This window comes from Thalassophryne amazonica, chromosome 1 (genome assembly GCF_902500255.1).
Source record: "Thalassophryne amazonica chromosome 1, fThaAma1.1, whole genome shotgun sequence".
NCBI lineage: Eukaryota > Metazoa > Chordata > Actinopteri > Batrachoidiformes > Batrachoididae > Thalassophryne > Thalassophryne amazonica.
This window is the reverse complement of record NC_047103.1, coordinates 36,785,466-36,812,619: the sequence shown is the minus strand read 5'-3', so window position 1 is coordinate 36,812,619 and position 27,154 is coordinate 36,785,466. Positions and strand designations below refer to the sequence as shown.

The window sequence follows — 27,154 nt, the reverse complement described above, 5'->3', positions numbered from 1 at the left end:
TTTCAGATTTCTTTCTGCGTGTATGGCGTGGTCTACATACTCTTGTAACCCAGCTGTTGGGAGCGTTATCATGTGTTTGTCTACCCATGCTCAGATATCTGATCTGGAGTTGGCATGGAGTGCATTTTTCAATTGTTGTTCATACACGCTATCATTTTTCAGTGGTAGAAGACCACTGTGCACTTTAAAAACTTTTTCCATTCGATGTCGATAGTCTTCGAATGGTTCATCATCTTTCTGTTTTGTGCGATTTATTTCTGTGTAATTTGACTTCTGCTGGTATTTCTGCTTAATTCTCAGCAGTAGTGCGGCCAATCGATCTTCCAATTCCTGACTATCATGGGCTAATGGAGTGTGGTCTGCCTCTGCAGGATCCCAATCTCCTTTTACATCAGCCCAATCCTTTGTCTGGAAATCATCGGGAGGAGATCGAGTTTTTTGTGACTCCTTCTACCTCCCGCGTGATTTTGGGCTTCCCATGGATGTTGAAGCACAATCCCCGGATTGATTGGCCTTCTGGGGTGGTGGTTCAGTGGAGCGAAACCTGCCATCGGGTGTGTTTAGGATCCTCGGTTCCTCCCGGTTTACATGCTAAGGAGTCCCTCCCAATCTGACGGCGGTGCCGGTTGAGTACCACAATCTTGCTGATGTCTTCAGCAAGGATCTGGCACTCGCCCTTCCCCCACACCGTCTGTACGATTGTGCCATTGATCTGATTCCAGGCGTGGAGTTCCCGTCCAGCAGGCTGTACAACCTCTCACGACCTGAGCGTGAATCAATGGAGACCTACATCCGGGACTCATTAGCTGCCGGGCTGATCCGGAACTCCACCTCCCCGATGGGTGCAGGTTTCTTTTTTGTGGGCAAAAAAGATGGCGGACTCCGTCCATGCATTGATTACAGGGGGCTGAATGAGATTACGGTTCGCAAGCAATACCCGTTGCCGTTGTTAGATTCCGTGTTCACCCCCCTGCATGGAGCCAAAATCTTTACTAAGCTGGATCTTAGGAATGCGTATCACCTGGTTCGGATCCAGAAGGGAGACAAATGGAAGATGGCATTTAACACCCCATTAGGTCACTTTGAGTACCTGGTCATGCCGTTCGGCCTCACCAACGCCCCCGCGACATTCCAAGCCTTGGTTAACGACGTCTTGTGGGACTTCCTGCACCGATTCATCTTCGTATATCTGGACGATATTCTCATCTTTTCTCCGGATCCTGAGACTCATGTCCAGCATGTACGTCAGGTCCTGCAGCGGTTGTTAGAGAACCGACTGTTTGTGAAGGGCGAGAAGTGCGAGTTTCACCGCACTTCTTTGTCCTTCCTGGGGTTCATCATCTCCTCTAACTCCGTCGCCCCTGATCCGGCCAAGGTTGCGGCGGTGAGAGATTGGCCCCAACCAACAAGCCGTAGGAAGCTGCAACAGTTCCTTGGCTTCGCTAATTTCTATAGGAGGTTCATTAAGGGCTACAGTCAGGTAGTTAGCCCCCTGACAGCCCTGACCTCTCCAAAAGTCCCCTTCACCTGGTCGGATCGGTGCGAAGCCGCGTTCAAGGAGTTGAAACGACGGTTCTCTACTGCGCCAGTGTTGGTGCAGCCCGACCCTAGCCGCCAGTTTGTGGTTGAAGTGGACGCCTCTGACTCAGGGATAGGAGCCGTGCTATCCCAGAGCGGAGAGACCGATAAGGTTCTTCACCCGTGTGCCTACTTTTCTCGCAGGTTGACCCCGGCTGAACGGAACTATGACGTCGGCAATCGAGAACTCCTTGCGGTGAAAGAGGCTCTTGAGGAGTGGAGACACCTGTTGGAGGGAGCGTCTGTGCCGTTCACAGGTTTTCACTGACCATTGGAACTGGAGTATATCAGGACCGCCAAGCGGCTGAACCCCAGGCAAGCCCGCTGGTCACTGTTCTTCGGGTATTTTGACTTCCGGATCACCTATCGCTCCGGGACCAAGACCAGAGATCGGATGCCTTGTCCCGGATACACGAAGAGGAGGTCAAACTGCGCTGTCGGATCCACCGGAGCCCATCCTTCCTGAGTCCACTATCGTGGCCACCCTCACCTGGGACGTGGAGAAGATCGTCCAGGAGGCCCTGGAACGAAGCCCGGACCCGGGAACTGGACCAAAGGACAGACTATACGTCCCACCAGAGGCCAGGGCTGCGGTCCTAGACTTCTGTCACGGTTCCAAGGTCTCCTGTCATCCGGGGGTGCGAAGGACCGTGGCAGTTGTCCAGCAGCGCTTCTGGTGGGCGTCTATGGAGGCCGACGTCTGGGAATACATCCAGGTCTGCTCCACCTGCGCCAGGGGCAAGGTTGACCACAGGAAGTCCCAAGGACTGCTCCAACCGCTTCCTGTGCCTCATCGCCCCTGGTCCCATATCGGCCTGGATTTTGTCACGTGCCTCCCACCGTCCCAGGGCAACACCACCATCCTCACGATAGTGGACCGATTCTCCAAGGCGGCCCATTTCGTGGCCCTCCCAAAGCTCCCTACGGCCCAGGAGACAGCGGACCTCCTGGTCCACCACGTCATCCGTCTGCATGGGATCCCTACTGACGTTGTCTCGGATCGTGGTCCCCACTTTTCCTCTCAAGTCTGGAGGAGTTTCTGCAGGGAACTGGGGGCCACCGTGAGCCTCTCATCTGGGGTACCATCCACAGACGAATGGACAGGCAGAACGGCCAACCAGGACTTGGAACAGACCCTCCGCTGTGTGACAATCTGCGCACACCGACGGCCTGGAGCAACCACCTGGCCTGGATCGAGTATGCACATAACAGCCAGGTGTCTTCTGCCACCGGCCTCTCCCCGTTTGAGGTGTGTTTGGGGTACCAGCCCCCATTATTTCCTGTGTTTGAGGGAGAGGTCGGTGTGCCCTCGGTCCGGGCCCACCTTCGGAGGTGCTGTCGTGTGTGGCGCACCGCCCGTTCTGCTTTGTTGAAGGTCCGGACGAGGGCCAAGACCCATGCAGACCACCGGCGGTCCCCGGCCCCTGCAAACCAGCCCGGGCAGGAGGTGTGGCTATCGACAAAGGACATCCCGCTTCAGGTGCAGTCACCAAAACTGATGGACCCTTCCGAATCCTCAAGGTCCTCAGCCCTGCCGCAGTGAAGCTCCAGCTCCCAGCTTCACTGCGGATCCACCCGGTGTTTCACATCTCCAAGATCAAACCACACCACACCTCACCCCTCTGTGCTCCCGGTCCGGCGCCGCCTCCTGCCGGTGAAGAACCTCGGTGGCGGAGGTTTCATCTCAGGACAGACGTCTTCTATCCTCGAGCCTGCCCACACGTCACCCTTGTGATTGACTGTCTGTAAAATTTCACATTCCTCTGTGTTGTGCTCATTCACAACAGTAAAGTGTTCATATTTGACTCTTTCATTGTCCGTTCATTTACGCCCCCTGTTGTGGGTCTGTGTCACTACACTTTCACAACAGAGTCTTCTTCAGAGACTAAGGTTAATTATGGAATTCCACAAGGTTCTGTGCTAGGACCAATTTTATTCACTTTATACATGCTTCCCTTAGGCAGTATTATTAGAAAGCATTGCTTAAATTTTCATTGTTACGCAGATGATACCCAGCTTTATCTATCCATGAAGCCAGAGGACACACACCAATTAGCTAAACTGCAGGATTGTCTTACAGACATAAAGACATGGATGACCTCTAATTTCCTGCTTTTAAATTCAGATAAAACTGAAGTTATTGTACTTGGCCCCACAAATCTTAGAAACATGGTGTCTAACCAGATCCTTACTCTGGATGGCATTACCCTGACCTCTAGTAATACTGTGAGAAATCTTGGAGTCATTTTTGATCAGGATATGTCCTTCAATGCGCATATCAAGCAAATATGTAGGACTGCTTTTTTGCATTTGTGCAATATCTCTAAAATTAGAAAGGTCTTGTCTCAGAGTGATGCTGAAAAACTAATTCATGCATTTATTTCCTCTAGCCTGGACTATTGTAATTCATTATTATCAGGTTGTCCTAAAAGTTCTCTGAAAAGCCTTCAGTTAATTCAAAATGCTGCAGCTAGAGTACTGATGGGGACTAGAAGGAGAGAGCATATTTCACCCATATTAGCCTCTCTTCATTGGCTTCCTGTTAATTCCAGAATAGAATTTAAAATTCTTCTTCTTACTTATAAGGTTTTGAATAATCAGGTCCCATCTTATCTTAGGGACCTCATAGTACCATATCACCCCAATAGAGCGCTTCGCTCTCAGACTGCAGGCTTACTTGTAGTTCCTAGGGTTTTTAAGAGTAGAATGGGAGGCAGAGCCTTCAGCTTTCAGGCTCCTCTCCTGTGGAACCAGCTCCCAATTCGGATCAGGGAGAGAGACACCCTCTCTACTTGTTGGAAAGTGTAGTGACATGGACCCACAACAGCGGGCGTAAATGAACGGACAATGGAGGAAGTCAAATATGAACACTTTACTGTTGTGAATAGCACAACTCAACACAGCAGATTACAGAATAAGTGCAAAAATCAATTAACAAAGGTGTCGTGTGGGCAGACTCGAGGATAGAAGACGTCTGTCCTGAGAAGAACCGGAACCACACAATTTCCTCCGCCACCGAACCTGGAAAATACTGGAGCCGCCAAGTTCCGAGTCCCCAGGTGGCCACCGTCTCCACGTGTCGGATCTGGTACTGCTGGCGAGGAACAGAAACAATCAGATGTGGGTGTGTGGACACCCATTAACACTTATGGTGGATATTCCACCTCCACCTCTTACACAGTAAGAGACTGAGGGCTACTTAGTTGGACGTGCGTCACTCGTCACGTCTCCCCACACTTAGCATCCCGTTGTCAGTAAGCTCCTCAGGAACTCCTGCAACAACTCAGAGAATTACGAATTCTTTAGAACAACAACGGCTGAGAATATTACCTCCGTAGGTAGATGATATCTCGGCAACGAGGTGGAGATGACGTCCGGTCTTAATGGAGTGAGATGATGTAGTGTAGATGGGTGACAGCTGTCAAGAGATAATGAGTGACAGCTGTCACCCCCGGCTGTGTCCGTGGCGGCAGCGCCCTCTCGTGCCTGAAGCCCGCACTTCAGGCAGGGCGCCCTCTGGTGGTGGGCCAGCAGTACCTCCTCTTCTGGCGGCCCACACAACAGGACCCCCCCCTCAACGGGTGCCTCCTGGCGCCCGACCAGGCTTGTCTGGGTGGCGGCGGTAGAAATCGGCCAGGAGGGCCGGATCCAGGATGAAGCTCCTCTTCACCCAGGAGCGTTCTTCGGGTCCATACCCCTCCCAGTCCACCAAATACTGGAACCCCCGGCCCATCCGACAGACGTCCAGGAGCCGGCGCACCGTCCAAGCCGGCTCCCCGTCGATGATCCGGGCAGGAGGCGGCGCCGGTCTGGGAGCACAGAGGGGTGAGGTGTGGTGAGGTTTGATCCTTGACACATGAAAGACCGGGTGGATCCGCAGTGAAGCCGGGAGTCGGAGCTTCACTGCTGCAGGACTGAAGATTTTGAGGATTTTGTATGGTCCGATATACCTGTCCTTGAGTTTTGGGGAGTCCACCTGGAGGGGGATGTCCTTCGTGGATAGCCACACCTCCTGCCCAGGCTGGTAAGCAGGGGCCGGGGATCACCGGCGGTCTGCATGGGTTTTCGCCCTCGTCCGGGCCTTCAACAAGGCAGAACGGGCGGAGCGCCACACCCGACGGCACTTCCGCAGGTGGGCCTGGACCGAGGGCACACCGACCTCTCCCTCCACCACGAGAAACAATGGGTGCTGATACCCCAAACACACCTCAAACGGGGAGAGGCCGGTGGCAGAGGACACCTGGCTGTTATGCGCATACTCAATCCAGGCCAGATGTTCACTCCAGGCCGTCGGGTGTGCGGACATCACACAGCGCAGGGCTTGCTCCAATTCCTGATTGGCCCGTTCTGCCTGTCCATTGGTCTGCGGGTGATACCCGGACGAGAGGCTCACAGTGGCCCCCAGTTCCCGGCAGAAGCTCCTCCAGACGTGTGAGGAGAACTGGGGACCACGATCGGAGACGATGTCGGTAGGTATCCCATGCAGACGGACGACGTGGTGGACCAGGAGGTCTGCAGTCTCCTGGGCCGTGGGGAGCTTCGGGAGGGCCACAAAGTGGGCCGCCTTGGAGAACCTGTCCACTATCGTGAAGATGGTCGTCATGCCCTGGGATGGCGGGAGGCCTGTGACAAAATCCAGACCGATGTGGTACCAGGGGCAATGAGGCACAGGAAGTGGCTGAAGAAGTCCCTGTGCCTTCTGGTGGTCTGCCTTGCCCCTGGCACAGGTGGTGCAGGCCTGGATATATTCCTGGACATCGGCCTCCAGGGACGCCCACCAGAAGCACTGCCGGACCACTGCCACGGTCCTTCGCACCCCCGGATGACAGGAGAGCCTAGAACCGTGACAGAAATCCAAGACAGCGGCTCTTGCCTCTGGTGGGACGTAGAGTCTGTTCTTTGGCCCTGTTCCAGGGTCCTGGCTCCGTGCCAGGGCCTCCCGGACAGTCTTCTCCACGTCCCAGGTGAGGGTGGCCACGATAGTGGACTCCGGAATGATGGGCTCCGGTGGATCCGACAGCTCAGTCTTGACTTCATCTTCATGCACCCGGGACAATGCATCCGATCTCTGGTTCTTGGTCCCGGGGCGGTAGGTGATTTGGAAGTCAAAACGCCCGAAGAACAGTGACCAGCGGGCTTGCCTGGGGTTCAGCCGCCTGGCGGTCCTGATATACTCCAGGTTCCGATGGTCAGTGAAAACCGTGAAAGGCACAGACGCTCCCTCCAACAGGTGTCTCCACTCCTCAAGAGCCTCTTTCACCGCAAGGAGTTCTCGGTTGCCGACGTCATAGTTCCGTTGTGCCGGGGTCAGCCTGCGGGAAAAATAGGCACACGGATGAAGAACCTTATTGGTCTCTCCGCTCTGGGATAGCACGGCTCCTATCCCTGAGTCAGAAGCGTCCACTTCAACCACAAACTGGCGGCTAGGATTGGGCTGCACCAGCACGGGTGCAGTCGAAAACCGCCGTTTCAACTCCTTGAACGCGGCACCGCACCGATCCGACTAGGTGAAGGGGACTTTCGGAGAGGTCAGGGCTGTCAGGGGGCTAACTACCTGACTATAGCCCTTAATGAACCTCCTGTAGAAATTTGCGAAGCCGAGGAACTGTTGCAGCTTCCTACGGCTTGTTGGTTCTCTCACCGGCCGGATCAGGGGTGACGGAGTTGGAGGAGATGATAAACCCCAGGAAGGACAAAGAAGTGCGGTGGAACCCACACTTCTCGCCCTTCACAAACAGCCGGTTCTCCAACAACCGCTGCAGGACCTGACGTACATGTCGGACATGAGTCTCAGGGTCCGGAGAAAAGATAAGAATGTCGTCCAGATATACGAAGACGAATCGGTGCAGGAAGTCCCGCAAGACATCATTAACCAAAGCTTGGAACGTCGCGGGGGCGTTAGTGAGGCCGAACAGCATGACCAGGTACTCAAAGTGACCTAACGGGGTGTTAAGTGCCGTCTTCCACTCGTCTCCCTTCCGGACCCGAACCAGGTGGTATGCATTTCTATGGTCCAATTTGGTAAAGATCTTGGCTCCATGCAGGGGGGTGAACACCGAATCTAATAAGGGCAACAGGTATCGGTTGCGAACCGTGATCTCGTTCAGCCCCCTGTAATCAATGCATGGACGAAGTCCACCATCTTTCTTTCCCACAAAAAAGAAACCTGCTCCCATCGGGGAGCTGGAATTCCGGATCAGCCCGGCAGCTAAGGAGTCCCGGATGTAGGTCTCCATTGATTCGCGCTCAGGTCGTGAGAGGTTGTACATCCTGCTGGACGGGAACTCCACGCCTGGAATCAAATCAATGGCGCAATCGTACGGACAGTGCGGGGGAAGGGTGAGTGCCAGATCCTTGCTGAAAATGTCAACAAGATCGTGGTACTCATCCGGCACCACTGACAGATTGGGAGGGATTTTGACCTCCTCCTTAGCCTGTGAACCGGGAGGAACCGAGGATCCTAAACACACCCGATGGCAGGTCTCGCTCCACTGCACCACTACCCCGGACGGCCAATCAATCCGTGGATTGTGCTTTAACATCCACGGGAACCCCAACATCACGCGGGAGGTAGAAGGAGTCACAAAAAACTCAATCTCCTCCTGGTGATTGCCAGACACCACCAGAGTTACTGGTAGTGTCTTGTGTGTGATCAAAGGGAGAAGGGTGCCATCTAGTGCCCCCACCTGCAATGTCGAAGGGAGCGCCAACAGAGGGAGCCCTACCTCCCTGGCCCATCTGCTGTCTAGCAGATTCCCTTCAGACCCCGTGTCCACCAGTGCTGGGGCCTGAAGTGTTTAAATCCCCGCTAAGGATTGTAACTGGGAGTCGTGTGGAAATATGTGTGTGTCCCACGTGAATGTCTTGGCCCATCCTAAGCCCAGTTTCTAGGGGCGGGCGTTGGTGTTTAACCGCTCGGGGCAGTCTCTCAATTGATGCTCAATTGAGCCGCATACAAAGCACGCCCCGCGGGCCAGCCTCCTTTGTCTGTTAGGTGGTCTAAATGTGGCCCTGCTCGTGTCCATAGCCTCGTCAGCAGGGGGAGCTGTAGCCACACGGAGTGTAGAGGCCGTGGAGTGTGGGGAGGGCGGAACCCTTTCGGAACTGGAAGGGAGAGGGACGGCGCGTGCCCGGCCACGTCCTTCGTCCCGTTCCCGACGGCGTTCCTCCAACCAATTGTCTAGCCATATAACGAGATCGATAAGCCCATCTAAATCCTGCGGTTCATCCTTAGCCACCAGGTGCTCCTTCAGGACCGACGACAGTCCGTTTATGAAGGCGGCGCGGAGTGCAGCGTTATTCCAGCCGGATCTCGCAGCCGTGAATCGGAAGTCGACTGCATAAGTGGCTGCGCTCCGACGCCCCTGTCTCATTGACAGCAGCACTGTCGCAGCAGTCTCTCCTCTATTAGGGTGATCAAACACTGTTTTGAACTCCCTCACAAACCCAGCGTACGTGAGAAGGAGCCATGAATTTTGCTCCCAAAGCACCGTAGCCCAAGTGCGTGCCTCTCCTCGAAGCAGGTTAATCACATAAGCTACTTTACTAGCATCAGACGCATACATCACAGGACGTTGAGCAAAGACGAGCGAACACTGCATAAGAAAGTCCGCGCACGTCTCCACACAACCCCTGTACGGCTCTGGGGTGCTTATGTATGCTTCAGGGGATGGTGGGAGGGGTCGTTGAACAACCAGTGGAACCAAGTTCCGAGTCCCCAGGTGGCCACCGTCTCCGCGTGTCAGATCTGGTACTGCTGGCGAGGAACAGAAACAATCAGATGTGGGTGTGTGAACACCCAGTAACACTTATGGTGGATATTCCACCTCCACCTCTAACACAGTAAGAGACTGAGGGCTACTTAGTTGGACGTGCGTCACTCGTCACGTCTCCCCACACTTAGCGTCCCCAGTAGGCTCCTCAGGAACTCCTGCAACAACTCAGAGAATTACGAATTCTTTAGAACAACAACGGCTGAGAATATTACCTCTGTAGGTAGATGATATCTCGGCAACGAGGTGGAGATGACGTCCGGTCTTTATGGAGTGAGATGATGTAGTGTAGATGGGTGACAGCTGTCAAGAGATAATGAGTGACAGCTGTCACCCCCGGCTGTGTCCATGGCGGCAGCGCCCTCTCGTGCCTGAAGCCCGCACTTCAGGCAGGGCGCCCTCTGGTGGTTGGGCCAGCAGTACCTCCTCTTCTGGCGCCCAACAACACTACTTTTAAGATTAAGCTTAAAACTTTCCTTTTTGCTAAAGCTTATAGTTAGGACTGGATCAGGTGACCCTGAACCATCCCTTAGTTATGCTGCTATAGACTTAAACTGCTGGGGGGTTCCCATGATGCACTGAGTGTTTCTTTCTCTTTTTGCTTTGTATGCACCACTCTGCATTTAATCATTAGTGAGTGATCTCTGCTGTCATTTTATGGACAACAGTATCAAAAGCAGCATAGGTCTAACAGGACAAGCACAGAGATGAGTCCACTGTCTGAGGCCATAAGAAGATCATTTGTAACCTTCACTAATGCTGTTTCAGTATTATGATGAATTCTGAAACCAGACTGAAACTCTTCAAATAGACCATTCCTCTGCAGATGATCAGTTAGCTGTTTTACAACTACCCTTTCAAGAATTTTTGAGAGAAAAGGAAGGTTGGAGATTGGCCTATAATTAGCTAAGATAGCTGGGTCAAGTGATGGCTTTTTAAGTAATGGTTTAATTACTGCCACCTTAAAAGCCTGTGGTACATAGCCAACTAATAAAGATAGATTGATCATATTTAAGATTGAAGCATTAATTAATGGTAGGGCTTCCTTGAGCAGCCTGGTAGGAATGGGGTCTAATAGACGTGTTGATGGTTTGGAGGAAGTGACTAATGAAAATAACTCAGACAGAACAATCGGAGAGAAAGAGTCTAACCAAATACCAGCATTACTGAAAGCAGCCAAAGATAACGATATGTTTTTGGGATGGTTATGAGTAATTTTTTCTCTAATAGTTAAAATTTTATTAGCAAAGAAAGTCATGAAGTCATTACTAGTTAAAGTTAAAGGAATACTACGGCTCAATAGAGCTCTGACCTCTTTGTCAGCCTGACTACAGTGCTGAAAAAAACCTGGGGTTGTTCTTATTTTCTTTCAAATAGTGAGGAGTAGTAAGATGTCCTAGCTTTACGGAGGGCTTTTTTATAGAGCAACAGACTCTTTTTCCAGGCTAAGTGAAGATCTTCTAAATTAGTGAGACGCCATTTCCTCTCCAACTTACGGGTTATCTGCTTTAAGCTGCGAGTTTGTGAGTTATACCACGGAGTCAGGCACTTCTGATTTAAGGCTCTCTTTTTCAGAGGAGCTACAGCATCCAAAGTTGTGCTCAATGAGGATGTAAAACTATTGACGAGATAATCTATCTCACAGAGTTTAGGTAGCTACTCTGCACTGTGTTGGTATATGGCATTGGAGAACATAACAAAGAAGGAATCATATCCTTAAACCTAGTTACAGCGCTTTCCGAAAGACTTCTACTGTAATGAAACTTATTCCCCACTGCTGGGTAGTCCATTAAAGTAAATGTAAATGTTATTAAGAAATGATCAGACAGAAGGGGGTTTTCAGGGAATACTGTTAAGTCTTCAATTTCCATACCATAAGTCAAAACAAGATCTAAAGTATGATTAAAGTCCAGTCCGGTCCATACGTATTTGGACAGTCATGCAACCTTGTAACTGTGCAATCACCACAGTGGAGCTGAAATGAAACCATCAAGATGCACTTGCAGTGTATACTTTTAGCTTTAATTCAGGGAGTTTAATAAAGGTTTTACATTAACATTGAAGAATTACAACCATTTTTATATTCAGTCCCACAATTTTCAGAAGCCATAAGTAATTGGACAGTCTTTTATTTTTCATAAAAATCATCACTTTTACAGCCAGTTTTCTTCAGACAAGTCAGAGGATGGATATAAGAATAATTTTCAAGACACTGAAAGTTACTTGGACTTCATTTACATCAATCATTAATAAATATAAACAATATGGTACTGCATGGCAAACTTGTTAGCAACTGTGCAAGAAGGAGACTAGTGACGGAACCCACAAGACACCCATGACAACGCTAAAAGAGTTACGAGGTTTTGGCACTGACTGGAGAAATAGTTGGATGGTTTGCAGAGAGGGTTTTGTCCTATCAACCGGTATGTTTAAATTATTTTGATTTTTTTTAACTTTATCTTGTTGGTGGCTATTATATATATATATATATATATATATATATATATATATATATATATATATATATATATATAGGTTTTCATGATATTTTAATTATCTCTAATTTAATATTTGTGATATATTTTTATTTAATGTTTTTAAATCTATTTTTATACCTTGTTACAATAATTTTAAAGTATTCTATTTTATTTGTGTTGTATGTTTGTATTAGTGGAAAAAGTGCAATAAACTAAGAAACTGCACTGCGCAGTTTTTGCCTTTTGCACCACCAGTCACACATCTTCACACAATGCTGAAGAAAATCTGGTCTGATAACTAGAAGTTTCAATTGATGCATCATATGATATTATCCTCCAAAACCTTAGGTAGATTTCAGTGAAACTTCACAGTCAGACTGACCAGTTTGTTAATTCAGGTTATTTGTGAGCTCGATCACAGATCAGGAGCTCTAGTTTATTTATTTGCTTGTTTTTGTTATTCCTCTTATTATTTTGTATGTTCCAAAAAAGAGGTGAAAACGTTTTTAAGCGTACGTAATGACGTAATGTGTGGAGCGTATTTCCAATGCGGAAGTTGTCTTTTCAGTCTAATTTTATTTCTTCTCCCTAAAAGCTTCGGGGGGGGGTTTTAGTTTTTTTCTATCTCGTTTTCACAGCTCATCTTGTTTTATTTCGGTTGTCGACTCTTTGAGGCTGACATATCGTATACTACAATGCTCTCAGCAAGGTAAGTGTGATGAAACTCGGGACTTGGTTGGCTCTGATGTATAAAGCTAGCCGTTAGCATGCGCAGAAAGCAGCTGCCGTTATGATTTTGATTCTGAAGTTTTTGCGTCAGAGCTGCAGATGATGTTTATGACTTGACTTTAAAGGCGCAAACCAGTGATAAATAGTTAACAGTCCTAGACAGGGTGTGAATTTAGTGTTTACATAATGGGTGTGTCAGCTTCACCTCCAAGAGAAGCATGTTAAGGAAACAAGTCAAACAGCAGAAGCTTGATTGGATTCATGATCATTTTTGACCTTGGAACATTCAAATGGATTGCAGCCACAATCACAGCTAATCTTGTGCAGATTTGTTATTATCTTTTACTGTATTTTCCACCAAAAGTGTCAGGATCAGTGGGCGATGTACTTGCAAGTACAGTTTGTATGAACGTCCATTCTAACATTTGCCACAATATATCTAAAAGGCCCTTGGGCCTGGGCAAACCACACATGGCACATGAGTAGTCCTAGTGGGAGAGATGCTCATAATTGCAAGAGTATCCTGATTTTTATACGCATCATCTATGTCATGGCGGTCATTCATTTGTTTTTTTTTTTCTGCCTCACATTGTGGTCTGGGTTGCGGTGGCAGTAGACTATCCCATGGGGGTTAGTGCATTCAGATTTATATTGTAGCTCAAAGACACGGCATTACTTGAACTAAGCACATAAACTAGCTGAGTCCAAGGAACCTGCAAGGTGCCAGATGATCTCACTGTGGATGTCATCCTGTGCCAAAATTTATTCAAATCAGGGCAGTGGTATTACCTGTTTAGGACTTCTTGTAGCTACTGATAATTTGGTCTGTAGCCCACTGTCTTTTTGAAGAGTCTCGGAACAAATATAAGATTGACATATGTGTAAATGGACTCCTTGGCCTTAGTGTTCTCAGCGTTTTGGTAATCTTCGATGTTGGTTACAGGTTTCTTTTGCTGCGATCAACTGCATCCTTGATGCCCAGAGCATCGAGCACAGGGGGCATGTCCCAGCAAGGCAGGGCACTGAACATGGCTGAGGGTAAGATGACAACCAGACTTTGGTTTGTAGTAGCTGCACAGGTACTAATTTAATCAAGTGAATCTGGTGCTAGCCAGAAGTGGCTAATCCACATCGGATTCTCATAGCAATCAGTGTTTGTGTTGCTGACTAGATTTTCAGCACCATGACAAAATATTTATAACCTTAAATCACTATTTGTATACTGGTATCATCACTTACATTTACTGAATTTGACAAAACATTAAGATGTAATTTGTATTCACAGTCTTTTTTTTCCACATTGAACAGCAGTCTCAATAAATTCCACTTAGTGAGTTATGCTAATTGTTGGCAGCTATTCTGATAATCAGCTAATTGTTTAAGTTACTGAATAATTAGAACTGGAAACTACCACTGGTGGTACTACTGCTACTACATTACAGCTTTTTAAATGTGAATAATTACTGTAATATGTTGTCATTACAAATAGAGAGTTTTCAGGTTTTGGATTGGTGCTCAAACGAAACTTCTTGCTTCTGGCTGAAGAGTGTGACCTGGATGTCTTATTATTGAGCAAATCTGTCCAAATTATTTCCACTGCAATAGGGCTGTTCATGTTATATAGTGAAAAAATAAAAGTTGTGAGAGACTTCGGGCCACATGTTATTTTTGTTCCACTTGGGGTTTTATAGGTGCAGATCAAATTTGAACTCAATCAGATAAGATTTAGAGGTCCCCCAGAGTGACACATTTTCCTCTACTTCCACTGGCAAGGCAACGGCACCATAACGGGAGAAGACTGATCCCATTATTATTTTTTTTTACAGGTACATGTGATGGCTTCTAATTGCAAAAAGGGGTGGTGTCCGATTACAATAAAATTTGGCACAGATCTTTTATTTTATTAGTGGAACAAGAACAACATGTGGCCCAAAAGATTTTGTAGCATTTGACATTTTGAACAGGTCTGCTTTGTAATCTTACCACATGTAATTTTTGTTTCTCCACAGGAAATGCTGTGTTGCACGTGTCAAATGGTGTGTTAGGGCATGTCAGTTTCTTGAGGATTTTCAAAACATTTTCAGAATCCACAATCATTGTAGTGAAAACAGGATATTTTTGGGGTGCTGAATTCAAATATGGCATCAAAATCAAATCAAAGTAGGCCTAGCTACTTGGTCAATGAAGCTAGAATGTTGTTAAAGCTTGGTTCTAAGATTTGTATATTTTACAATACTTTGGCAATAAGAATTTATATTTAAGGTGTGATTATTTAAATGTAGCCTCTGAACTGATGTAGCAATGTGTTTATTGGCATCCTGTGTTGACACATGTAAAGCTACACATCTAGAGAACAGTTGTGTTACAGTAGCCTGTAAAAGCACCTTAATCATATTGAAGCAGTGTGGTAAATCTGTGAAGTTGTTCACAACTCTTGATTAAGTATTCGTAGTCCACACATTTATCTGGGTGAATTTGGACTAAATATTTTTATTTAGGTTTATGTTTTCTGTCAGTACCTCAGTGTTTTTCCCTTTACAGTATATGCAAAGCTGTCTTGAGTGTGAGAAATTACAGCCTTTCTTTCTGACTTGAGTGTTTAATCACACTTTGTTCCTAAACAACCGCAATATGATGGGAGCTGCGGATACCAAACATTTCAAAGTGATGAAGCAGTTGTTCACAAGATTCGATTGGATTCTTAAGTCTGTGCTATTGCTATACAATGCTTGTAATGCATGAATATTTGAATGCACAGTCAGAGAATGCTTTAGACACAGAATAAGAACATAGAACACACAAACACCAACACCCGGGTTAAAAGTCACTGTCTTTTGCCTTCTCTGGTTAATGCCTGTCAGTGTATATGTACAAAATACACACCCATGAAATTCTTTACCATCAGAAATAAATCCCAAACATAACTAAAGAGGTTTAGTTTGAAAGTTAAACACTGGCTCAAGCAGTAGCAGAAATGTGAACATTAATGAATTAATTTCTCTCAAGTCATTTTCATAAAACAGCACTTTACCAATGTTTAATGTTAAATTTAATTTCTGTTTTAAACTGCAATTCACAACTGGACTGTGTTTATTTTATTCATGGTACTTATTCATGATATTCATTGTATTATTCACTGTATTTGTATCATTTCATTGCATTATTTTCTAGGATATGTGTAGTATTGCCTCACCAGGGACAAACACTGCAGTTAGCTGAAGCTAGACGTCTTCTATGCATCACATTTTCCAATTCTTTGTGGCAATGATTCCTTTTCAGGACTTCTGACACTGGTGAAGTTTCCTTCCTTTACCAACCAGCTGACCTCAGTTGACAAGATGCCTTACTCCTGGGTTTAGATGCTTTTTGACTCATCTTTTCACTCTGTACTCCTTAATAACATGCAACCAGTGGTCAGTTGTCCTGAAAAGGACAAGGATATCTGTTATGTACTGTACCACTGCTTTGAAATTGTCACCCCAACAATAGCTTGCAATCAACTACTTTGACTACTATTTAGGCAGTCTACTCAATAGTTGTGAACAACTTCACAGATTACCACACTGCTTCAATGTTGAATGAGTTGCTTTTACATTAGTTTATCATGCCAGTGTACCACAAGTGTGCTCTAGATGTGTAGCTTTACACTTGTCAACACAGATGCCAATAAGCACATTGTCACATCAGTTAAATTATAAAGTTAAAATATAAATTCTTATTGCCAAAGTAATGTAAAATTTTTTTTTTTGTTGTTTGTTTTTTAAAAATTCTTTATTTTGTTTTTTAGACAACCAGAGAATATTACATTTGGTTTTTAGTTACGAATTCTGTTCAGTTTCCTCTGAAGTCCTGAATTTTAAACAGTTAATATAAAGAACAAACACATTGGGAGAGATAAAGAGTGCAAGTTCTTCATGGGGGTGAAGCGAACAGGTTGGACTATGAGCTGTCAGCCAGCTTTCATATTCGGGCGATACTGTAAGTTTGCATCTTTATATAATAAAACAAATTATTAACCTCACTTGCTCGGTCTGTACGGGGATATCAGACTCTGTGTTTTCGCAGGGACCTCGCTTCGTTCGGTCTGGACTGACGACACCGTCGTTCTGCTATTCCCGTACAGACCGGCAAGTGAGGTTAATCCTTTGTTTTACAAATCTTAGACCAAGCTTTGTGAATAAGCTTGTATAACACCATAAATTAGGTTCCATTTTACAGCTAAATTAGATCATACTTTGTGACTTTTGCCAGCAGTAGCAGGTAAGTAGGCTTATCCTACACATTTTTTGAAGGTTTAAAAGTATCCACCACCTTAAAATCCACTTAATGTCATAAATTCATCCTTGCATTGTGACTTTTTGGAATCATGCCTGAGTGTGCCACAGTGTTAAATTAGAGCGAAAACACCACATTTATCCCATCTTTGTCCTAAAATATTTGTAGCTAGGTCTGCTTTGATGCCGTATTTGAATTCAGCACCATAAAATATCCTATTTTTTTTACCTCGAATGGAGTGGATTCTTAAATTTTTGAAAATCTGAAGAATTGACACATCCTAATGTTGGTAATCGGTGAACAATGCTAACGGTCTGCGCTTCACTGTCCTGATTCTGTGTAATTAATTTCTTCTGCATGGTTCAAACTGAGTGAACATCTTGTGTCATATAAAGCGCCTTCTTACTGTGCACGTTTCTACTCTTTGGTAAGTTTGTATTTCAGGTTAGGCTGGGCCTTACGTTTCTGTTCATCCTGCTTGCAGCATTTCCTGATGCAGACTGGAAACATTTTCATCTGCATTCTGCAGAATCAAAAACGGCTATAGATCTTATTTTGATAGCTGTCTAAATTATTCTGTCTTCCTTTACGTTTGTTTTCTCTGTGCCGTTTTATATTGTCTCACAGTTTTGGGCCTTACTGAGTGCCCAAACAAACATTTTTACATTTGGATTACTGTATAGAAAAGTATAAATTGTAAATACAGTAATTAGATGAGCCAAATTGATAATGATTCAAAAACTTGTCATCACGGATAAAAAGACATTGGAATTGGCTTGGAATAGGTAAGGCAGAGCCTGAAAAGATGATTTACCATTGTCAGATGTTCAGGTGTTGACCCAGGTATACTCTCTCTTTGTTTCCTTAGAAACCTGTATAATTGAACTGAATTTACTGATAATATTTCCCAAAAATTAATGTCACGAGTGCTTTGACAGAGACGGTATGAAATGGACAGCCAAGACTTTCTGGTGCCGTCACCACAGTATTTCTGTATGTACAGATGCACATGCACACACAATTTGATAGATTCTTCTGTGTTTTGTAGTGCGTAATCGGCTGAGAGAGATTGTGGGAGCTTCCACTAACTGGAGGTAATGAAGCATGATGCGCTCAAAGCACAAGGAAATCAACTTTATTATTTTTATGCAATGTACAGTGTCTTCCTACTCTTTGTGTTCTTTGAATTTTTGGTCAAAGAAGCTAAAACGTTTTTAATTAATCAGAAAAGGTTAGGGCCTGATCTTATATCTAGGACAAAGCAGCACACAGTGCAAGTTTCTTTGCTAATTTCCAATAGCTAAACTTGTCATTTTAACACCCAACCTTGTTGGTTAGTTAGTAAATGCACTTGCACTTGTGCAGCCATGGGATGTGTTGGTCTTAAAATGAGGGGTGGTCTGGTACAGTGTTATCATGAACGAGTAGAAAGTGATTTAGCACCAGTAAAAATCTGATCTAAAATCAAAGGCAGAGTTTTCTTGCTATTTATACACAATATTCAAACACGCCTTGTATACGTATAATTGTGTTCAAATGTTTACATACCCTGGCAGATTATTATTATTTTTTTTTTTTTGCCATTTTTCAGAGAATATGAATAACACAAAAACTTTTTTTTACTTATGGTTAATGGTTGTATGAAGCCATTGTCAAACAACTGTTTACTATTTTTGCATCATATCGACAACAGAAACTACCCAAATGACCCTGATCAAAGGTCTGCATACCCCAGTTTTTAATACAGTGTATTGCCCCTTTTAACATCAATGACAGCTTGGAGTCTTGTAGTAGTTGTGGATGAGGCTCTTTATTTTCTCTGGTGGTAAAGCTGCCCATTCTTCTTGGCAAAACGCTTCCTGTTCCTGGGCTGTCTTGCATGGACCACATGTTTGAGATCTCCCAACACTAGCTCAATGATATAGAGGTGAGAAGACTGAGATGGCCACACCAGAACCATCACTTTATTCTGATGTAGTCAATGACAGGTCGACTTGGCCTTGTGTTTTGGATCATTGTCATGCTGGAACTCAAAGGTAGACTGCCTGATATCTTAGCTTCACATTTGGAAAAGGCCCAATCAGTAGACAGTCTTGTGGACAGTTTAAACTCAGCGCTCAAAACTACACTCGACATGATTGCGCCACTTATATTAAAACCACCCCGCCCCCCCAAAAAACACAGTCACCTTGGTTCAGTGATGACTTGCGTGACCTCAAGCATAAGGCAAGAGGTCTAGAACAGAAATGGCGTAGTTCAAAATTACTTAGTAGTCCACCTCGCGTGGCATGATGCTGTCTTAGACCAGTGATTCTCAACCGGGGTGCCGCGGCACCCTAGGGTGCCGTGATCGATCGTCAGGGGTGCCGTGGGTATTTTTCATATTCGCGATTACCATGAATTATTTATTTTATCCATAAAGCATAAAACGACTCAGCCTCGCGTGCTGCAGCCTCGCTCTTGTCTTAAGGCGGGACAATAACAAGGAGGCTGACGGCCGATTAAAACAGTGCCGTCTCCTTCAAAAGCTGTCTAAAATGCGGAGCTGTTGGTGTGTGTGTCAGTGCCTGTGTGTGCGCACGCGCGGAGTTAACAAGCTGCGACTGCGAGGGAGGGGGGTGGGTGAGGGGGGGGTGGGTGAGGGAGATTCCTGAATGCAGGCTTGACACGTTCAGTGCGCAGCGAGCGCGGAGCAGAGAGAGGATTTTAACCCAAATGAACGTTAACAAAATGGAAACATGAAGCTGCCTTTACTTCTCTCTGAACTTTCTCTAAAGGTGTGATTCTGCCGTTACCGTCCTGTTCACACCATGTGCGCGTCGTATGCTGAATTTATGAGATCATGAGATGAAATAAACGGTCAAATATCTTTAAAAACATATTTAAAAAATGAGAATATATTAATGAACTGAGCCACAAAAAAAAAATGTTCAGACGCAGAGATCACAAAAAGCAGGTGAGAACTCTGAACTTTAACAGCTGTTATTTTCCAAGGGTACTTATTTGTTCAATCTTGAGCTTAATGCAGTGTTTAAGCACAAAACGTGACTGATGAGGAGAAACAATTTCAGAAATGCAACAGAAACAACCACAAATCAGAAAAAGTTGGGACTGTATGTAAAATGAAGATAAAAATAAAAATGTTGCACCATTCCCAGTTTCTCCACTCACAGAAGCCAAACGTTCTTCCAGAGTTGTATAATTATACTACAATAGTAGAATATAAAGAAGGTAAAAAAAGGAAAAAAATAGACAATATATTCGTCAATCGCAATTATTTGTCTGACAATTAATCGTCTCCAGAAATTCGTAATCGTGACAGCCCTACTTGAGATCAGAGTGCAAAATGCTTGAGGATTTTCGAAATGCGGTGTTTTCTGTATCGATTTTCTATTGCGATAATTGGGTTCTGCGCAAAACCAGAGGTAATAGCATTATAATATTATTTTGGTTGGTGGTGTGCCGCAGGATTTTGTAAATACAAAAAGGGTGCCGCGGCTCAAAAAAGATTGAAAATCACTGTCTTAGACTATAAGCATGCATTACTGGCTACAAAGTGGACCTATTACTCTGATTTGATCAACAAAAACAAGCATAACTCAAAGTTCTTGTTCAACACGGTGGCAACACTATTCATGGACAACCACCTGTGAGTCGCTCATCCTTTACAGCACAAGATTTCTTGGGATTACCTTGAGAAGAAAATAGACATTAGGTTAAACATATCCCAGCATGCCTTAACTCAGCCACTACACCCTACTATTGAGTTGTGTGCCATTACTGAGGTTTTAACTAGGTTTACAGAATTTGATAGTATCTCACTAGGCGTGCTGACAAACTCGTACCTCTACAAAAAGCACACCTGCTTATTTGATCCCATATCAATAAAACTGTTGAAGGACCTGTGGCCCACTCTTGGGCCGACTGTGCTGGAAATGATTAATCTCTGTTTAACCTCTGGATCTGTTCCCAAATGTTTCAAATCTGCAGTGATTAAACCATTACTTAAGAAGTCTAATCTTGACACTAATGTACTGAAAAACTATAGACCGATATCAAATCTATCATTTTGCTCTAAAATTCTGGAAAAGGTGATTTCACGGCAGCTCATGTACCACCTTACTGAGAATAATCTTTTTGAGCCACTGCAGTCTGCTTTTAGAAAACATCATTCCACAGAGACAGCTCTCACTAAAGTGGTGAATGATCTTCTGCTTGCAATGGACTCGGACACCGCTACGGTTCTGGTGTTGTTAGATCTCAGTGCTGCATTTGGTACCGTGGATCATCATATTGTACTCGATAGGCTGGAAAATCATTTTGGGATTACTGGGAATGCCCTTGTATGGTTGACATCATACCTGACCAGTCGTTCTCACTTTGTTTTGTACAATAACACTACCCCTAACCTTATTGACATGAAATTTGGGGTTCCACAGGAGTCCTTCTTTGGACCCATGCTTTTCTCTTTATATAGCACCCCTTGGACACATATTGCGGCATTTTGGGATTACCTTTCATTGCTATGATGATAGTCAGTTATACATGCCTATAAATGCTGGTAATGTCATCCACATAAAATCCTTAGAAGATTGCCTTGCATCAGTGAGTAGTTGGATGTCAAGAAACGTCCTACTTTTAAACTCAGATAAGACTGAAATGATGGTTCTTGGTCCAGTGAGACATCGACATCAATTTGACCAGCTAACGCTTAGCCTAGGTTCATGTCGTACATCACACTGACAAAGTGAGGAACCTTGGGATAATTTTTAATCCTACATTGTCCTTTGACCTTCACATTAGAGATATTATGAGGACTGCTTTCTTCCACCTGCGAAATATAGCAAAGATTCGTCCCATCCTGTCTATGGCTGATGCTGAGACCCTGATTCATACACTTGTCTTCTAGATTGGACTACTGCAATGTTCTGTTTTCCGGTTTATCGCAGTCCAACATTAGGGGTCTCCAATTGGTTCAAAATGCAGCTGCCAGACTTTTGACAGGAAGCAGAAAAGCCTGTTCTGTGGATTGATCTCCCTGCATCAATAAAACAGTCAGACTCTGTAGAGACTTTCAAGTCCAGACTCAAGACGCACTTATTTTCCCTTTCATATGGCCAGCATAGTGGCATAGTATGTTACTATGCTTTTTACCCTTTTAAATTAATTTTAATAGGAAATGGAGCCGGCCGCGGCCTCAGCTTTGTCTAAAGTCTGGGTCTTTTAGTAAAGCTTAGGGCTAGTGGCCGGTGAGCACCATAGTATTTCTTCTGTTTTTCTTATTGCTTAATGCTGACAAATTATACTGTATTTGTTGTCTTTCTGATGCCTGATTCTGTTTTATCTCTCTGTTTGAGGTTTGGCTCCATCCAGAGATGGGTGTGGTGTCTACTTCAGCAACCCTCCTGTCCTGTGCAACTACAAAATTTCCTGTATATTCATTTTGTAAATTGTTTTGTCAGTTGTGTTGCTAGCAGGACTCAGGCAGACGGTCGCCCCTTTGAGTCTGGTCTGCTTTTGGTTTCCCTCTGATGATTTGAGCATCAGAGGGAGTTTTTCCTTACCACTGTCACCTGTGTGCTTACTCTTGGGGTTGGTAAGGTTAGACCTTACTTGTGTGAAGTGCCTTGAGGCAATTTTGTTGTGACTTGGCGCTATATAAATGAAAGTAAATTGAAAATTGGAACGTCCAAGTACATCCCATGTGCAGCTTCTGGGCTAATGAGTGCAAATGTTCCTCCAGTATTTTCTGATAACATGCTGCATTCATCCTGCCATCAGTTTTGACCAGGTTTCCTGTGGCTTTGTAGCTCACACATCCCCAGAACATCAGCGAGCCACCTCTGTGCTTCACAGGAGGAATGGTGTACCTTTCATCATAGGCCTTGTTGACTCCTCTCCAAGTGTAACGTTGATGGTTGTGGCCAAAAAGTTAGATTTTGGTCTCATCACTCCAAATGACTTTGTTCTCTGTGCTGTGTGGCATATTGTAAGTGGGATACTTTGTGGCATTTGTGTCGTAATGGCTTTCTTCTGGTGACTAAGAAGTCACCAGACTTAAGTGCCTCCTTATTGTGCATCTTGAAACAACCACACCAGTTTTTTTTTTTTTTTTTTTTTTTTTTTTTCAGAGAGTCCTGTATTTCAGCTGATGTTATTTGTGGGTTTTTCTTTGCATCCTGAACAATGTTTCCGGCAGTTGTTGCTGAAATTTTTGTTGGTCTATCTGACCGTGGTTTGGTTCCAACAGAATCCCTCATTTTCCACTTCTTAATTAGAGTTTGAACACTGTTGATTGGCATTTTCAGTCTCTTGGATATTTTTTATATCCCTTTCCTGTTTTACACAGTTCAGTTACCTTTTCTTTGACAAATGTTTTGCTTTCCCCTATGACTCAGAAACCAGAAATGTCAGTGCAGCACTGGATGAAAGATGCAAGGGTCTGTCAGGAGCCCAGAAATTCAATGACTCTTTTATAGACACACACTTATTACAAGCAAACAGATCACAGGTGAGGATGGTTACCTTTTGTAGCCATTCAAACTCATTTGTGTCAACTTGTTGCATGTTATCAGGCCAAAAACACCAGGATATGTAAACTTTTGATCAGGGTCATTTGGTTAGTTTCTGTTGTCATTATGATTTAAAAAGAGCACACACAGTTGTTTGACAATAAATGGCTTCACACATTTATTCACACATCATGGTTTGTATCACCAGTTATACAGCTTCATGATGAAGTGGTATAGAGAAGAATTTTCTAAAAAAGAAGACCTGAAAGTTCAGCTACAAATTGCCAGAAGGTACATCTGAGACAATTCTTGTGCTTTCTCTATGACTCAGATGCCAGAAACGTCAGTGCAGCAGAAATGGCTACAAATTGCGAGACGGTACATCTGAGATGCAAGCCTAGATTTGATCTGTTTTGGTGAAAGAATATCCTTCTCTGCTCTTCTCCACGAGGACATTAAGAGTTGTGATGCAAAATGTAAAATTTGCTCTCTGCACAATTTCTCCAATCACAGTCACATAAGCCTATAGCTTCTTTTGAGTTGTCTGGGTGTCTTGGTGGGTTTCCTCACTCTTCTTGCACAGTCACTCAGTTTTTGAGAACTGCCTACTCCACGCAGATTTACTATAGAGCAATGATGGGCACAGCTAACTAAAAAGTTAGCTTCGATAACCATTCATCAGATAACTGAAAAGTTATCTTTTATGACGATAAACTGCTAAAAAATTTATCTTTATTACAGATAACCTATAACTATTAGTACTGATTTGGACACAACCACATCGGATTACATTGTCAGCTTCTGCTAAACCAGTTTCACTTTAAGTGCCGCAGGGGCTGCTGGGTAAATTCAAGGATCACAAACACAAGAATGCACAAAAAAAAGAATAAAAAATAAAACCCCAAACACTGTCATCATCATGCAGTCCACACCTGTCACCCATTGAAAATGTGTGGCACATTATGAAGCGCAAAATACGACAACGGAGACGGAGACTGTTGAAAAACTGAAGTCGTACATCAAGCAAGAAAGAATTCCACCTACAAAGCTTTGACAATTAGTGTCCGCAGTTTCCAAACACTTATTGAGTGTTGTTAGAAGGAAAGGTGATGTAACACTGTCAGGGTCAAACACCTTTAGACACTTAAGAAAGAATGGACACGGAATGCAGCAAATCTTTTTTTGTCAGCTTTGCAAAGGGAAGAGCAGTCTCAGAGCACACAGTCTCCACCTTACTCTCTTTCTGACTCTCTTCGACTGTCTTCTTGTGCTCAGCATCATTTTATTCAGTCAGTGACATACAAGCAGGGCGTGATCATAGTGACATTGTCAGTCACCTTGAGTGGAAGCAAACATCCTGTGCAGCTGGTGGATACAAGGTTTAATACATGTCTTATCTGTGGGTTTGATGTGATTGCTAGCCTATACTCCCTTCTTTTCCCATCAAACATCAACAACCTCGCTTCAAGGCTGCAATCCCAGCAGAGATGTGCAGTACTACATGGTGCAAAAGATATAAGCATGCATAAGATATGTCATGCAGAACAAACGATAATAAGTGTTGTGATGGTACAAACATAATTTTTCTAACATATCCCTCCTGTTTTTCGTTTGTGAATGCAGAACATCAGATGCTTATCACCAGTGATGCCGGTAACACGTTACTTAGTAACGCGTTACTCTAATCTGACCACTTTTTTTAGTAACAAGTAATCTAACGTGTTAATCTTTCCAAATCAGTAATCAGATTAAAGTTACTTCTCCAAGTCACTGTGCGTTACTATTATTTTTCATTGTGGGTTGATAGCAGCGTTAAACTTGGTCCGTGGGGTTTGACTGAACTGCCCACTTTCAGCGAGCTGTGAGCTTTTCATCCACGGTTTTTTGCAGCTGCTCGACTCGTCCTCACCTCTTAAAGCGCGGTGATCAGCACACCTGCACTGAGCTTTACAAAGACATTTTTATACTTTTTTTTCCTCCTTTATTTAGAATTGTGAGCTGAGCCACTCTGTATCTGGTCATTAAAAACAGCTGATCCTCCGTGACGCGTCAACAACTAACACTATTTTCCACTCAAATGCACCTAACTCTCTTTCTGAGGACCACATGATGTGAAAACGCAATAAAACTTTCTTACCTGTAAATCTGGTCATGTTTTCTGCATAAATAAATGTTATCCATTGTTTGTGCTCAAACGCCAAAGCAGGGGCGAATCCAGATGGAATGGGGGTGTGGGGCAGGGATGTGCCCCCCCCACAATACCTCTAGATTAAAGGTCCAGTTTTGAAGCCTTTTTTTACTACAACTACTAATACTACTTAAAATAATATTAATTTCGACAAGTAAAATATTTAGAGAGAATTTAAATGTTAGAAAAATGCTAGAATGAATTTAATAGTTACATTTATAAACAATGTAGGTTCGAAATTGCAAGTTTTACTGTTACAGTGCTGTCAACAGTTAAATATGAGGTCAAGAAAGATGTCTTTATTTTACTTTTTATAAAACAAGTATTATTTTCATTGAAGTCAAGAAAGGGTGACTATAAAGTAAGTTTTGGCAAAACAGGTATCATTGTCATGTTGAGGTGGGTTGTTGTCGGCAGCTGGGGAAAGTAACTAAAAAAGTAACTAGTAATCTAACTTAGTTACTTTTACAATTGAGTAATCAGTAAAGTAACTAAGTTACTTTTTCAAGGAGTAATCAGTAATCAGTAATTGGATTACTTTTTCAAAGTAACTGTGGCAACACTGCTTATCACTTGCTTTCACATTGTCAATAAGCACATCATAAAAGCATTACACATTCTCATATCCTGCACTGACATTGTCAATTTGTTGCCGCATAGGTTCATAGCTTCTATGCTGCTGTTGTTGTATCAGGACTTGGTGCTGCAGAAAAGAGCGGGTCATCAGTTGGGTGAACATGCTACGAATACATGGAAGCACACAAAACAGAACCACAACAGCAATGAGAGGGATACAAATTTTCAAAAGGAGTTGCCACCAAGTTCCAGATGTGAACCAAGACCAAAAGTCCCAACTCTTTGAGTTCATGGTAGCCTCCACAGCATCTCTGGTGGTAGTCATTTCAGCGATGGCCTTTTGGATGGCCCCGCTGCTGGCAGTGTTGTCCGGAATGAAGGTGCAGTATGCAGTTCCCACTATCACGCACACACCTCCTTGTGGAGCAGTCAGTAGGTCGAGAACCAGACGGTTCTGTAGCACCATCAGTCGTAGAGCGGTGAGTTCTTCCGAAGTGGCCTTTGCGAAGGTCAAGGATGAATTCATGAACTGTAGGAATTTGTATCTGGTGAATTCCACTTCTCTTCTTACGTCGGAGATCCCAAAGTTGGGAAAGAGAGCTATGGCAATGTCTCGTCCTGTGGAGAAGATGTGTTGATCACTTTGGATTTCTGCATATCCTCGCTTGGTCTAATGATGACTCAGTAACTTGGGTTGACTCAGATAGTTGGGTTGAGTCGGATGGAGATGGTCTGGTAGTTTGAGGAGATGGTCTTTCGGGATGTAGACCAGAGCCTGATGTAAAATCACCAAACTGCAGACTCCTGACCAGTTGTCAGGTAAGTTAGCATATATCTTTGTGCCACACTGCCAACTATAGTCCGTCAGGACTCTGTTGCCTTTTATGATGGAGCAATGGGCGAGCACCAGCATCTGTAAGGGCCGTTTTTACACCATGCTCTGTTTGGCTCATGTACCTTGTTGGCCGCGGTAACAGGTGCGGTTATGCCCACAGTTTCATGTTCAGCACAGCATAGATCGCCTTCTCACTGACGTATGTGCAGAAG

At 44.5% G+C, this 27,154-nt stretch overlaps 1 protein-coding gene across 2 annotated transcripts in view; it reads left to right on the top strand.

Moving 5' to 3' along the window:
- Positions 1 to 238: 238 nt before the first annotated feature.
- Positions 239 to 27,154, top strand: part of acot9.1 (acyl-CoA thioesterase 9, tandem duplicate 1) — a 58,643-nt gene continuing 31,727 nt past the window's right edge. The window contains exons 1-5 of one of the 2 annotated variants that reach the window (XM_034168094.1): positions 239 to 244; positions 12,442 to 12,536; positions 13,500 to 13,594; positions 14,566 to 14,592; positions 17,880 to 17,925. In XM_034168094.1, coding sequence (XP_034023985.1) covers positions 12,523 to 12,536; positions 13,500 to 13,594; positions 14,566 to 14,592; positions 17,880 to 17,925 — 182 coding nt within the window. In that variant the 5' untranslated portion in view covers positions 239 to 244; positions 12,442 to 12,522. The remainder of the gene's footprint in view (positions 245 to 12,441; positions 12,537 to 13,499; positions 13,595 to 14,565; positions 14,593 to 17,879; positions 17,926 to 27,154) is intronic. The other variant, XM_034168102.1, reaches the window with a different exon arrangement.